The 16,019-nt window shown below is 44.0% G+C and overlaps 1 protein-coding gene across 3 annotated transcripts in view; it reads right to left on the reverse strand.

The window, feature by feature from the left end:
- TMEM14A (transmembrane protein 14A) overlaps positions 1–16,019 on the reverse strand; it is a 203,511-nt gene that overhangs the window by 33,604 nt on the left and 153,888 nt on the right. For all 3 annotated transcript variants that reach the window (XM_069235808.1, XM_069235807.1, XM_069235806.1), the window contains exon 4: positions 4,242–4,329. In XM_069235808.1, the coding sequence (XP_069091909.1) occupies positions 4,242–4,329 (88 nt within the window). The remainder of the gene's footprint in view (positions 1–4,241; positions 4,330–16,019) is intronic.

A 16,019-nucleotide genomic window follows, 5' to 3' on the forward strand; every position in this document is an offset into this window, starting at 1 on the left:
ATCCATGGGTGGGAAAGCCAGACCTTGCAGACCTAGACCATAGCCATGGTTTACGTAACAATGTCATAAAAAAAATAATGTTGTGCATCACAAGGCATGGTGCTGGACCACCATGCTGATGCACCATCAAATGGCCAATGCAGTATGTGGTGTCCAGACTGACCTACAAAATGTACTTGACCGCATCATGCCCATTATGAACTGTGTAATCAAATGAGTTTCTGAATTCCTTTGGTTACATGCGCAATATTTTGCGTGCCATATTGCAATGGGCATAAGTAAACAGCGCATAAGGTAAAAAGCGTTAAGAGACCTCAAAGCTAGACTGACAGAGGAGAATTCACTCTTTCAGAGTGTGTTACTACTGAACGTTGATTTCCTGTCCAGCGGAGCCATGCTGAAGGCATTAGGGTATACCTTCACATCAGACGCCTGTATAATTAGATTTTCTGGCATCAACTGTTGTGTCAGGAAAGTTGAATATTCCACGGCAGAACTATGATGCCTAGCAATAGGCTAACTTACTGACAGCACTGAGCAAAGCCTGGACCAGGCTGCCATCAAGGCCTCAGTCAGGTCATTATTGAGGGGCAGCAACATTGAAGGACCTGGTTGAAAAATGTCTGTGAGCACATTTGCTTCAGTTTCCACAGTAGGTAACTACTACACTAGGACTTCTGTGGCTCTGCAAACTATCACCACCACAAAAGAGGGGCTTTCTTCAGTTGGGGGAACCAAATGGCAAGTCCAACACAGTCTCAGAAGAGGTGTCAAAGCCACTTGCATCATTTTGTACGTACAGATCAGCATCAGTGTACCGAGGGGGAGCAAACTGCCCATCTTCTCCTGGTTTTCATTTAGAGAGACATGCTGAATGTCCTGTACAGTGTCAGAACTAAAAATAGGCTCCAGTAAATAGGCAACAGTAATACTGTTGTCGAGTTAAGGGCATCGTAGGAAAGTCCTGATAGACTAGGGACTGGGATTAGGTGATTTCAAAGCATGCCATCAATTGAGAGGTAGCCAAACTCTTTGTTGCAGTGCTGAAACTGACATCGGGGTCAGATCTGGAACTGATGCCTCTGGAACATGGGCTGACACCATACACACTGGAACTGGCATGGACTTCAAAAAAGGTGTGGCGACATGGCCTGCAGCCGGCAAGAGGCCAGGTGTAGTCCAGTGGACGCTGTCAGCACCACCGAGGATCCTGCAGGCTAAAGTACAACTGGAGGACCTGATATATTCATGGGGCCTGATGGCACTCTAGGGGCACCCTGAATCATGGGAAAAAGCTGCAGCATTGTCTCCCTGAAGGCCTCCATCTGCTACAAAGCCACTGATGACCTGTGAAATGCGGGGCACATTGGCTTCAACTATGGTATGGAAGTGGAGAAAGGCAATAGCAGTGGAGTCGGATCCTGAAAAACCTGGCTGTGCGACCTCTCCCTGGGGAGGGAATGGTGGGGATGATTCAACTATTGTATCTATTTTTTGCCAACACTTGCCTTTTGACTTTGCCTTGGACTTACCTGAGAGGATGGTGACCTGGACCTGGAACAAGACATGGCTCGGAAGTTGGTTCAGGACTTCAAACATTGCCTACCTGTTTTCTGGTATTTGGTGAAACACGGCTTTGATTCACACTCTGACATCTTTAGAGGACATCTGGGAGCACTTGCCCTCCTGACTACGAGTCATGCTTGAAAGCTAAGCACCAAAAGTAGGCATCATGCAGATCCGTGGCCAACATCTGTTTTCGGAAGTTGCAGCACTATTTAAAGTCTTTGTAGGAAACACTTTCTCCTACGCACACCTGCCATTCTAGGTTTTCAGTATCTGGTGAACACTAATGAAAGGTTTGGTGAACACTGATAAAAACTTTGGGACAGGAGCTTCGGATCTGCATCAAAAGGTGTGGGGGGGGAAAGGAAATTATTATAGCGAGCATGGGTGGTATCTATATTGGACTCCGTGCCATCACTTCTGGAGGTGAGATTAGGCTACTCCAGTGCCCAGTGGCACCACCTTCTAGTGTGTGGGAGCTGTTGTAGGATATGTTTCTGTACTCAGCCCGTGCCTCAGGGGGGAATCAAAAGGTGAGGAGTCAGTGGTTAGAAGTATCCATCAGAAAAAAAACGTTTTTGTAATGTGTATAAAAGTTATAATAACTAGTCCCGGAGTGAAAACCATCAAGGATCTTCATTAAGCTTATTGTCTACGGAGGACATATGACATCACTATCCCCAGATAAGAGTACGCAAGAAGTGCCTAGAGCATTCAATAATAAAAGACTATTGGTGCTGGAAGGGATGGAAACGCAACAAAGTTCGAAATAGTACTAACCGCAACAAAGGCCTATGTTACCCAACACGTTTAAGGAGAAGTACGAACACAGTTCAAAAAGGGGAACAGGGAAGGTAAAACAAAAAGAAGCTTAAGCACGTGTAACAATATTCGTGAATAAAAACCTTAACTAAAGAGTAAATGAAAAGATAAAGTAATAACCGTGGCGTGGGAAACTAAACTTTAATACGTGCTTTGAGATGATGTGACAAAGCTAGTGGTCTGCTTTCCTGTTTATAGCTGAAGGAAACACATATTTAAACCACACTTAGGCCACACATGCCTAGGCCGCAGTTTCAGTTAGCTAAACCAAGGCGAAGACAAAGACTGTCTCAAATAAAAAAACAAACGGGTTACAGGAAAATGTGATGGTTCTCGTACATGAATTATGAATATCAATAGCAACGTTAGGAGAAAGTGTTCAAATAAAGCAGCTTTTACTGTTCCACTGATTTGTCAGTTTCTAGAGAGTCAGTGATACCGTGTAACTTAGATACACATTGAATTGCCCGAACAGTGATTGCACGGCGTGGCAGCTATTCTTAAAGTGGTATGGACTTCCGGGTCAGTGGATCCTCTGCACTGTGCCCTGGCAGTGTGCTGACGCATGGGCGCCTAGTGCGGAGTGCTGCAGCACCTTCAGTAAGTGTTCTGAAACAGGCAGTTGCTTTAGCACTTCAAGGTGTTCTAAAGCGTGGTCTGTTTGTGACCAATACGGTAAGACTGAACACTTTCAACTTTTGTATTTTTCTTAATGCCAATTTATATCGGGGAGTGTTTTTTTTTGTTTTTAAATAATGACCATGTACTAGCAGATTGACTTTGCTCCTGTCGACTGCATCCCTTTTGGCACGGCGGCCGCACTTCTCGGTTCCACCTTTTTCTCCCATCAGACCTCCACTTCGGGAGTTTCTCAAGTTCAATTTGTTTGCTTTTCAACAATTGAATGGCATTTGCAACACCGCCACGACACCTCCTGGTGTCTTACATAGATACTTTCAAGGAGATTAATCTATTGATTCAGACGAATTTCATTTTAAATTATTATTTGGCTTTCCTCCTCCTCTATCGGCGTAGCCTGCAACCTTCAGAGAGGGTGTTTGGCTGAGGAATCTAATTCCACAGAATGTCGAATAGGAAGGATAGTCTAGCTTGCGTTAGTTTTTCATGGCGGCAATTTAAGGTAAAGAAACTGTTAACAATTGCCGACATGTCATCCGTAGGTTTAGGACTCGCCAGGTGCTCTGCGAGCGAACATACACCTAGTGACCTGGAGATGATCTCTGAAAGGTTCAACTTGTAAAAAGAGAAATACAGAACAACCCAGCTGGTCCGGTCGCCATCTAATATATACGAAAAATATTTAGGACATACCAAAAGGTACAAAAAATGTTATGGCAAAAAACAAGTGAAATTATGTCCTTTTATGAAACTTGTGAAAAATGGAAATGAACTCCTCGACAAGGACAATGCGTAATAAAGTCACCAAAAAAGACAAAATAAGTGGGATAGGCAATACGTAATGGCTAGTAGGATGATGTATGGGGAGTTTTGCTACAACTACAGTACTGCCTATCCCCCATCAGGCTAAGGGCAATTCAGATATCTGTGAACTAGACGAGGGCTTCCAGCTTTTATTAAGCACAATCAACAGTGAAAATTGAGTAACACACAAGGTTTTATAGTTCAGTGGGTTCTCATGGCTGTACGTTTAAAACAGAACTGTTGCCCTTTTCAACGAAAAGAAGGCAGTACTGACAACAGCTGTCGGCTCTCTGTGTGCTTGATCCATGGCGGTGTAGTGGGCCTCGTGGATCCGTCTGTTGCACATGGCGGACATAACTACTGAAGGAGCATATGCACCTTTAACACGGATATTCACACAAGAAACTGACCTTAAGCCGGCCACGATTCCCGCAGGCATCACCTTCCTTGACCTCCGGTATCTCACTCCCATCACAATGGCCATGATGAATGCAACAACTGTGAAAGAGAATAACAGGCAAAATCAATTACTGCATTTTACTCGTTTCACATATGCATCGCAAAACCTGCAATTTTACCGAACTACATTTGGTTCTCAAAATAGCTGCCAAAAGTATGTGCCAAAGTATCAGGGAGAATCTTTCCAAGTCCCACTTCCCATTCAGTAATGCCATCTAGTTTCCTGGGAATGGAAGGCGCGTTTTTGAATTAATAGGAATCGTGAACATTATTTTGTCCACAACAAAGGGCATATCTGTCATTCAACTGGCAAGGCCAGTATTTAGCACTCCAACTCAAAACATTATCAGGAGGATAAAACGTAAGCATAGTAGTCCATGTACTGTTGATGCTTGGTTATGTACTGTTCTCCTAAAATCACTACCATAGTTTCCAGTCTTTAGTCGCCTTCCAAGTTTCAGAGAATTCAAGGATGCCTATCAAAAAGCTACTGTGAATGAGTTATCAAGTAGACTGAGAACCTCCTGGATGAGACTATCTTTATGTCCAAGGTAGAATCCTATTCCAAACTAAAGAGTACCCTGACAGGCTCAAGAATTGCATCCAGCACCAGGCAGGCGTACGCATACAGCATGGGCCACCACTGCTCGTTACCTCCAAGTAGATGCATACTCTCACCAGTACCCTCATGAAGAGTGCAATATTCTGACTGAAAGCGGAGGTGAAGGTGAATGGGTCTTGTAAACAGAAGAAAGAATTGGACTAGGAATAAGAGCACCCTATTTCCTGGTCCGCTAAAACTGCCATCCACTGGGTACCCTCACAAACGAGAAGAACATAGCAGGGAAGGAGGAGAAGGGAAACATCACACAAAAATGCCTTTATGCAAACATATTTCTCATGATTGCTTAGGCTTATTGTACCCGGTAAAGAAGTATCAAGAGCATAATGCCTGCAGATGGGGTGCGAGCCACCCTACTGACGGTTCTGACAACCTAATGGAAGTAGCACACAAATGAAGTTACTTTGAACCTTGAATTTGGAGGAAGTAAAAATCCATGCATGGAAAAGCACCTCAACTGGGGTAGCATATGAAGAGTACCAATTAGATAAATCATGATAGCCTCACAGGAAGTTGGATAAGACTTCCCTCAGTTCGTAAAATGAAGAGTCTCCTGACGCCAAATATCTCTTTCGTGTGTTGCTTTGGACTCCTGATTCAGCCAGATCTTTGAAAAAAGCATTGGAAAAGCCAATAGGTCTTGCCTATGCAAGAGCTATTAGCTATGCCAGTGTGTTTTGACCATGCTCTACACCAGTGTGGATGCTCTACCGCATGGCTAAAACAGTGGAGTGGCGTGGAGTATCATGGAGTAGACTGGAGTAGAGTAGCGTACACTGGAGTGTCATGGAGGGAGTACAGTGGAAGGGAATACAGTGGGGGGGGTGTAGAGTGTATTAAGTGTCGTTGAGTGACAGAATGGAGTAGAGTATTATGCAATGGAGTAACATGAGTGTTCTTGAGTGGTGTAGAGTGGACGGGTGTAGAGTGGAGTAGTGTCGTACAGTGGAGTAGCACAGAATGGAGTAGAGTGTTGAGTGGACTGGTACATAGTGCCAAGGAGGGAGTAGAGTGGAGGAGCATTGAGTAAAGTGTCATAGGGTGGCCTAGTGTCGTACAATAGCGTGGTGTAGAGTGGAGTGGAGTGACCTGGAGTAGAGTTGAGGGAATTGCGTAGAGTGTTGTAGAGTGGTCTACATTGTCATAGATTGGAGTGGCATAGAGTGCAGTAGAGTGGCAGAGTGGAGTAGAGTGTTGTAGAGTGTTGTGGAGTGGCACAGCGTGTAGTGTAGTAGAAGGGAGTGGCACAGAGTGGAGTGTCAAAATGGAGTAGAATGTTGTGTCGTGGAATGTTGTGGCATAGTGTTGCGGAGTGTAGTAGAGGGGAGCAAAGTGTTGTAGAGTAGAGTGGACTGTTGTAGAGTGAAGTAGAATGTCCTGGAATAGTGTCACTGAGTGGATTGTTGTAGAGTGGAGGAAAGTGTTGTACAGTAGAGTGCCATATAGTGGAATACAGGATCACAGAGTGGAGTATAGTGTTGTAGAGTGGAGTAGCACTCAGTGGTGTAGAGAGAAGTGGCACAGAGTGAGGTAGTGGAGTAAAGTGGTGTGGAGTTGAGTGTCAAAGTGAAGTAGAGTGTTGTGGTTTGGATTGGCACAGAGTGAGTAAAATGTTGTAGAGTGGTGTGGAGTGAAGTGTAAGAGAGTTGCAGAGTGGAGTGACATAGTGTAGAGTGGAGTAAAGTGTCAGAGTGGAGTGACGTAGAGTGATGCAGAATGGATCGGAGTAGAGTGATGTGGAGTGTTGTAGTGTGGAGTGACGTAGATTGTACACAAAGTACAGTAGAATGTTGTACGGTGGAGTGGCACAGAGTGGAATGGTATGGAGTGGAGTAGAGATGAGTGAGTAGAGTGGAGTGGAATGTCGTAGGTTGATGTAACATGTCACTGAGTGGACTGTCAGAGTGGAATGTCGTAGAGTGCCATGGAGTACAGTATCAGAGTGGAGTGGCACTGAAAGGAATAGAGTGGATGGCACCGAGTGCAGTAGGGTGTTGTGGAGTGGCATAGAGTATCGTAGAATGGAGTAGCATTGATGCCCTAGAAAGGAGTGGCAAAGAGTGGGGTAGTGGAGTAGAGTGGAGTAAAGTAGTGTGGAGTTGAGTGCAGTGTTAGAGAGGAGTATAGAGTTGAGTGGAATGGCACAGGGCGTGTAGAGTGGAGTAAAATGTCAGAGTGGCGTGGAGTGCTATAGAGTGGAGTGGCATGTCAGACTGGAGTGGCATACAGTGGAGTGGAGTGTTGTAGAGTGGAGTAGGATGTTGTAGAGTGGAGTGGCATATAGTGGAGTCTAGTAGAGTGAAGTGTCGTAGGGTGTCGTAGAATGCCACTGAGTGGACTGTCAGAGTGCCATGGAGTAGAGTATCAGAGTGCTGTGGTGTAGAGTGGAGTGGTGTAGAAAGAAGCAGAGTGTTGTTGGGTGGACTGGAGTAGAGTGTTGTGGAGTAGCATTGAGTGGCATAGAAAGGAGTGGCAAAGAATGGCGGAGTGGAGTAGTGTGTCATAGTAATTCCCCAATATGTCGTAAGCAAACCATAAAGCTGCGCTGTCTGGCAGGTTTTGACCTTCACAGGACATCATCATTTCTAAAACGCAGTAACATCACTAGCCCAACACTCTGTGAAAAAAATGTCATGCATTTACATCTGTATTGAGACACAGGGCCTGATTTAGATTTTGGCAGATGGGTTACTCAGTCATAAAGGTGATGGATATCCTGTCCGCCGAAATATAAATCCCATCAGATGTAATGGGATTTATATTACAGCAGACGGGATATCCATCACTATTGTGAATCTAAATCAGGCCCATAATTGAGAAATTTCTGGCAGCTGCTAGATTATAAAGATAGCCTGATTTGGGTCTAGATATTTAAAAGGGATTGACAGGTTGGGGGTCTTTTTAAAATGGGTACTGCTATGAAATATAACTAGAAATCCTTCAGAAGGGCCCGGGCTAAACATGTGAACGGAATCACATGCTTGGCAAAGTGTGCCTCTATGTGACTTTTTTGATAGTGCATCCAAACACATTACAAAATAATAAACATCTAGAACAAACCAGGCACATGCCTTTACCAATGCTTGGTATCTGATAAATGAGTAACAATAATGATATTGTTGTGAATAATAAGAATTGAAAATGTTCCAATTCTGAAAATGAGGTTCTGAAAATTTTGGGAAATATGAAAATGTAAATTAATTATTACAAAGGTATGTAGAAGGGGAGTGTCCTACTGAATAAGTTAAATCACTGCAGTTCTCTTCACATCTTTCTTCTGCAAACTCTTCCTCTGCATTAGTCACTTATGCTCTTTTTCTCCCCACATCTGTATTTCTGGAGTCATTTCATCTGGAAACTTCACACTTTATTGTCTTTTCACTCTCTTCTTCTGAATGTACTTATTTTCGACCACCCTCTTCACCATCTTCTCTTAAACACACACAAACACATTCTCCCCCTCCATTTTGTAAACACAGCATTTTCTTTTATTTGTCAATATTTCAACAGGTGTCCATGACTGTAGCTGAAAGTGTGCAAGGCATGTACAGGGTCAAATGCAAAGCTCCAGTCAACTTGGAGACAGCTGGATTCTTGGCCATGAAAAACCAAAGCATCAACATGTAATATTCTTTAAAAAGATGGGTATTTTATCTCTCCTAATTTGGAGCAGCTTTTGGGCAGTCCTGGTGAATACAAGGATGCTGTTACAGATCCTGAGTGCATAGGTGGAGAAGGCCTGTTGTATTGTTATTTTTTTTGCACTTCTTAGTATTGAGTCTGAACGTGTCCTGGCTGTGTGTATTCCAAGAGCTACTAGAGACGGTGAGCTTGTCAACAAGATAGGTGGGGATACCGCATGATAGCTTTATTAATGATGCTGCTGATTTTGAAGCTAGGGCACACCTGCAACGTGGGCCATTTGATTTCCATCAGGATGGAGTGATGTTGTCATACTTGCCTGGACCACTGATGAATCGTGCTGCAGGTTGTATTGTATGAGCAGTGTGAGAATTGGGAATTCAGGGAGCAGGGCATTGCCTCCATCCAGAATCAAGAGTACCAGAGCTTGAACATCTGATCTGAAGTCGATTTCTGGGAGGAACAGTTTCACTTTCTTTAGTACACAGAGCTGTTACCAGGCACTCTTTATTTTCTTGGCAATATGTTCCTTCATGGTGCAGTTTGTGTCCAGAGTGAATCCAAGTGACTTCGCATCAGCTGAAAGTCGGGGTTCAAAGCCATCAAAGTTCATGCCATTCAGCCAATTATACTAGTTAAGGCTGGTTGTTCTTAACAAATAAGAGAAATTCTGTCTTGATGCGGTTGAGCATCAGGTAGGTATTGCACATCCAGGTCTGAATGAGGTGCAGGATTTGTTTGAGCTGCTGGATATCCAGAGCGGAGGAGACTTTCAAGTACAGTTATGAACCTTCAGTATACAGACTATGCCATTTTCTGTGAGAAGAGACCCGAGGGGCTCCATGTAGAGGCAGAAGATGACTGGGACAAAATGGAACCCTAGAGGACTCCACATGAGACAGTGATCTTCTGGGGTCTAGAGGCGCTCACGTGAATAAACGTCTGTTAGTTACATAGGAAGGATGTTTCCGGTTAATCCAATTTGAGACCTAAGGGTGTGAAGGAGGGTGGGATGTGCTCTTGGTGTAATAGGTAATTCTCTTTTTGCTTTAATATAGCAAGTTTGAATACATTTAACTATCCATCTGGCGATGCCTTGTTTGGATATAGGATTACCTGCATGAGGTTTTTGGAAGGCTACAAACAACTGTTTTTTTTTACGAAATTGTTTTGTTCTGTCAATATAATACATTAGTGCTCTTTTTATGTCCAATGTATGTAAGGCTCTTTCGGCTACTGAGTCTGGTTGCGGAAAGAAGACTGGGAGTTCCACAGTTTGGTTTAAGTGGAATGGTGATATGACCTTTGGTAAGAATTTCGGATTTGTTCGGAGAACCACTTTATGTTTATATGTATTTGTACAAAGGGTTCTTGAATAGTAAATGCTTGTATCTCACTTACTCTTGTAAGTGATGTGATAGCTATTAGAAAGGCTACTTTCCAAGTCAGATATTGCATTTCACAAGAATGCATGGGTTCGAATGGTGGGCCCTTGAGTCGTGTTAATACAATATTAAGGTTCCACGAAAGTACTGGTGGTGTCCTTGGGGGTATGATTCTTTTTAGTCCCTCCATAAATGCTTTAATAACTGGGATTCTAAAAAGCGATGTTGTATGTGTCATCTGCAGATAGGCAGATATTGCAGTGAGATGTATTTTAATGGAAGAGAATGCTAAATTAGACTTTTGTAAGTGTAATAAGTAGCTTACGATGTCCTTTGTGGAGGCATGTAGTGGTTGGATCTGATTAGTGTGGCAGTAGCAAACAAATCTTTTCCATTTGTTTGCGTAACAATGTCTTGTTGTTGATTTTCTCACTTGTTTAATGACCTCCATACACTCATGTGTAAGATTTAAATGTCCGAATTCTAAGACTTCAGGAGCCGGATTGCTAGATTGAGCGATGCTGGATTCGGGTGTCTGATCTGTTGTTTGTGTTTTGTTAACAGATCTGGTATGTTTGGTAATTTGATGTGGGGTACTACCGATAAGCCCAACAGTGTTGTGTACCACGGTTGGCGAGCCCAGGTTGGTGCTATGAGTATTAGTTTGAGTTTGTTTTGACTTAGTTTGTTGACCAGATAAGGAATGAGTGGGAGAGGGGGAAAAGCGTAAGCAAATATCCCTGACCAACTGATCCAGAGTGCATTGCCCTTGGATTGAGTGTGTGGGTACCTGGATGCGAAGTTTTGGCATTTTGCGTTTTCTTTTGTTGCGAATAGGTCTATGTTTGGTGTTCCCCAGCGGAGGAAGTGATCCAGTAGGATCTGGGGATGAAATTCCCATTCGTGAGTTTGCTGGTGATCTCGAATGAGATTGTCGGCTAACTGATTCTGAATGCCTGGTATGTATTGTGCTGTCAGGCGAATGTGATTGTGAATTGTCCAATGCCAAATCCTTTGTGCTAAGAGACACAGTTGTGACGAGTGTGTCCCCCCTTGTTTGTTGAGATAATACATTGTTGTCATGTTGTCGGTTTTGACAAGGATATGTTTGTGGGCTACCAGTGGTTGAAATGCTTTTAATGCTAGAAACACCGCTAGCAGTTCTCAATGATTTATGTGAAGTTGTTTTTGCTGATTGTCCCCTTGGCCCTGTATGCTGTGCTTGTTGAGTGTGCTCCCCACCCCATCATGGAAGCATCTGTTGTGATAACAGCTTGAGGCACTGGGTCTTGGATTGGCCGCCCTCTGTTTAAATTTATAGGGTTCCACCATTGAAGCGAGAAGTGTGTTTGGCGGTCTATCAACACTAGATCTTGAAGTTGACCCTGTGCTTGTGTCCATTGTTTTGCTAGGCACTGTTGCAAGGGCCTCATGTGTAATCTTGCATTTGGGACAATGGCTATGCATGAAGACATCATGCCTAGAAGTTTCATTACAAACCTTACTGGGTAGTGTTGGTTTGACTGTATGCTTGATGTTACATTTTGGAACGCTTGGACCCTTTGTGGACTTGGAGTGGCAATTGCTCTTTGTGTGTTGAGTGTTGCTCCCAAGTATTGCTGTATTTGGGATGGTTGCAGATGTGATTTCGGGTAATTTATAGAGAACCCTAGTTTGTGTAGAGTTTCTATGATGTATTGCGTGTGAAGAAGACACTGTTGTTGAGTGTTGGTTTTTATTAGCCAGTCGTCTAAATATGGAAATACGTGCATGTGCTGTCTCTTTATGTGAGCGGCTACTAATGCTAGGCATTTTGTGAATACTTTTGGGGCCGTTGTTATCCCGAACGGTAGCACTTTTAATTGATAGTGTACACCTTGCATTACAAACCTTAAGTATTTTCTGTGAGAAGGATGGATGGGTATGTGGAAATACGCATCCTTGAGATCCAATGTTGACATGTAGTCCTCCTTTTTCAGTAAGGGAACCACGTCTTGAAGTGTTACCATGTGAACGTGGTCTGATTTGATGAAGAGATTCAGTGTTCTGAGATCTAAGATAGGTCTTAACGTTTTGTCCTTTTTTGGAATTAGGAAATATAGTGAGTAGACGCCTGTTCCTTTCTGATGATTGGGTACTAGCTCTATTGCTTGTTTTTGTAATAGTGCTTGGACCTCTATTTGTAATAGGTCTAAGTGTTGTTTGGACAGATTGTGTGTTCTTGGTGGCACACCTGGCGGGAATTTTGTGAATTCTATGCAATAACCATGTTGGATAATTGATAGGACCCATGCGTCTGTGGTAATATGTGTCCAGTTTTGATAATATGCGGTTAGCCTCCCCCCCACTGGTGATAAGTGTTGGGGTTTTGTGACATTGAAGTCATTGTTTGGTCTGGCTTGGTTTGGTTGCCTGGAAATTTCCCCTTCCTCTTGGGAATTGTCCTCTATAGGAACCACAAAACCCTCCCCTTTGATATTGTGCCTGATAGGTGGGTCTGGTTTGAGAGGTGGAAGGCTCTGATGTTTGCTGTCGAAAACCTCCTCTGAATTGTGGTTTCCTAAAAGTGCCTCTGACTTGTGGGGAATAGAGAGCGCCCATGGCTTTGGCCGTGTCTGTGTCTTTTTTTTAACTTTTCAATTGCTGTGTCAACTTCCGGCCCAAACCATTGTTCCTGATTAAATGGCATGTTCAACACCACTTGTTGGATCTCTGGCTTGAATCCAGAGTTTCTTAACCATGCATGCCTACGAATGGTTACCGCTGTGTAGACCGATCGTGCTGCCGTGTCCAGCGAGGACCTTATCTGGTTGTTAGATATGGCCTGTCCTTCTTCCACAACCTGTTGGGCACGTTTCTGGTGTTCCTTGGGCAAGTGCTGTATGATGTGTTGCATCTCGTCCCAGTGTGCCCTGTCGTAGCGAGCAAGTAGGGCTTGCGAATTAGCAATCCGCCATTGATTGGCTGCTTGTGCTGCCACTCGTTTGCCCGCTGCATCAAACTTTCTGCTCTCTTTGTCAGGCGGTGGAGCGTCTCCTGACGATTGAGAGTTTGCTCTCTTTATTGCTGCTCCTACAACCACTGAGTCCGGTGTAAGTTGTTGTGTTATGAACACAGGATCTGTTGGGGGAGGTTTGTACTTCTTCTCAATCCTAGGCGTGATAGCCCTTCCTTTAACCGGCTCCTGGAAGACCTGTTTCGCGTGTTTGGGCATGCCCGGGAGCATTGGCAGACTCTGATAAGCAGCGTGGGTGGATGCTAAGGTCTTAAACAGGAAATCATCCTCTATTGGTTCTGAGTGCATTGCTATGTTGTGGAACGTAGCTGCCCTGGATATTACCTTCGTATATGCAGTACTGTCTTCTGGAGGTGACAGCTTTGTTGGATAACAATCCGGACTGTTATCCGATACTGGTGCATCATATGAGTCCCATGCATCAGCATCATCCTGTGTCATCCCTGTATGTGTGGGTGACTGCATTGGAGGTGTTCCCACTGGTGACAGTTGTGGTGAGTGCAGTGGGGACGGTTGTGGTGATACCCTTGGTGGTAGGGATCTGTCTCTAACCACCTTTGCCTTAGGCTGCATTTCTGTTTCCTGAAATGCAAGTTTCCTTTTAGATTTGATTGGAGGTAAAGTTTGTATTTTTCCAGTCTCTTTCTGGATATGTAACCTCCTTTGTGTATGGTCCGGTTCTTCCATACTTAATTCCTGCTCAAATCTATGTCTTTCCTTCATTTGGCTGGAAAGTCCTTGCTCTTCTGTATAAGAGCCTCTTTTCGGCTCTGAAGCCGCTTTTTCGGTACCGAGGTTTCAGATATAGTCTTTTTCGGTTCCGAAGATATTTTTCTCACTTTGGGTGAGTCGAACTCTCGGTGTTGAGATCGTTCGGTGCCGGAATCTCGACCGGAGTCGGAAGTCTTCGGCAAATCCTTGGCCTTTTTCGGTGCCGATGTTTGGTCACCTTCCTTTCGGTGGGTTAAGCCATGGCCTGTTGGCGGTGGCGTCCCCATGGCCTTAAATATCTTTGTGTGAGTTTTGGACGGGGCAGGTTTACTCACTGTTCGCTGCACCGTCGAGATTGGGTCACTTTCGGATTCGTCCGAGTCCGTCCCCTGGATGGAAATGCTTTCCTCCTCTCCGACGTCGAGTTGCTCTTTCGGTGTTGACGCCATTTGCAGTCTTCTTGCTTGTCGATCTCTTAGGGTCTTTTTCGATCAAAATGCTCGACAAGCCTCGCAAGTATCCTCCCTGTGTTCAGGTGATAAACACAGATTACAGACCTGGAGCTGGTCTATAAAAGGATACTTCGAATGAAACTTAGGACAGAAGCGTAAGGGGGTCCGGTCCATTAGTCTGGGATGACGGGTGTGGTCGGGCCGACCAGGCCTCTGTGAAGAGCAGAAGCCCCGAAGGGCAACCGGAGCGCTCTTGATGTCGGTGCCGATACACTAACACGGTACCGAACGATAACAATACCGTCAAATTTTCGATAATTAAGCTAACCTTCCCGATTCGAAATATGGAGCGAAGAGGAACACGTCCGAACCCGATGGCGGAAAGAAAACAATCTAAGATGGAGTAGACGCCCATGCGCAATGGAGCCGAAAGGGAGGAGTTACTCGGTCTCATGACGTATCTGCAGCTACACATGCCACCGAACATATATATATATATATATATATATATATATATATATATATATATATATATATATATATATATATATATATATATAGATGTGTGTGTGTACGTACACATATACATTTAAATGTCAGGGTTTTATTACTGCCACTGGCAGGATCCACTCCACTTAAAGCCAATTAAAGGTCCTAAAGGGGCCAAGTCAATTTCTCAGGAACCATGCAGTCAAGCTGAGAACCTGCAGAGAGAGAAGGAGTTATCTCCCTTGATCTCTTGTAGGACTACCTAGCCTCTCAGGGAACCAGATGGAATTTTCTTTCTTCTTGAAGGTGCAGCATCTCAGAGAGCCACACTGGTGCTGCCAGCTGGAACTGTAAGGAACAAGCTGCGTTTGAATGTGAGAAGGCTGAATTAGAGAGTTCAAGGGAAGGCACAGAGAAACTTTCTTGATCAGTTGAACATAAGATAGCAACAAAAATTCCTCTTCAGGGTGTCCTTTTGCCTGAAAGATGGAACCATGCAAGGGCTGTCACCTCATTTATGTCTGAAAGGATGGGTAGACTGGATGTGCATGGACTGATGGGCCAAAACATAAATGACCCCAATGCTCTGCCAGGAGCAACTTTGCCACGGGGGACCACTGGAATGCATGAATTCTAAAGGTGCAGAAATCACCACGTCATTGTATTTTGCTTATGAAACAGAGATGGCTGTCAGTCTATGAAAGGTAACATGATTAGGTTGCCCAGTACACTAAGGCCCAGATTTATAAAGATTTGGTGCAGGGCAGCGCAGCAAGTCACCCTGCTGTGCTGACCTGCTTCAAAGTTAAAGGGAAGGAATCCATCATATCTATGGCGTACGGCATTCCTGTCCTTTCCCCCTGAGCTATTCTGTTTCAGCAACCAAATTCCTTTGAAAGGAACTAAGGTCGATATTTATACTTTTTTTGCGCTGCATTTGTGTCATTTTTTGATGCAAAGACAGAGCAAACTTCAAAAATACAATTATATTTTGTAAGTTTGCGCCACAAAATGATGCAAGCAAAGTATAAATATGAACCTAAGAGTTTTGAAAATGCACAGAGCATCACGGTTCAAAAAGTGTTAGAAGAACAGAGCTGGTGGCATCCTTTGCCCAACACAGTTAACGATCAAGAAGTCTTACAGCCCTGACAATCTGCAGAGGAGAAACCAGTTTAGGATGTCTCCTGTCCTAGGGCACACTAAAGATTTTACTAAGGATCACTAGATTTGCAATTTTGGGAGGAGGTTGTTTGCTGATAGGAAACCTTTCAAAACTGAGTCAATAAGGAAAAATGCAGGGGACAATCAGGCAGGATTGGAAAATGGTGGTGATCGGACAAATGATGTAGTCAGCAGAGGAGTTTTGTGCATACATGCATACATTAATTCATTCAAGATGTAAACTCAAA

Source organism: Pleurodeles waltl, chromosome 5 (assembly GCF_031143425.1).
Source record: "Pleurodeles waltl isolate 20211129_DDA chromosome 5, aPleWal1.hap1.20221129, whole genome shotgun sequence".
Taxonomy (NCBI): Eukaryota; Metazoa; Chordata; class Amphibia; order Caudata; family Salamandridae; genus Pleurodeles; species Pleurodeles waltl.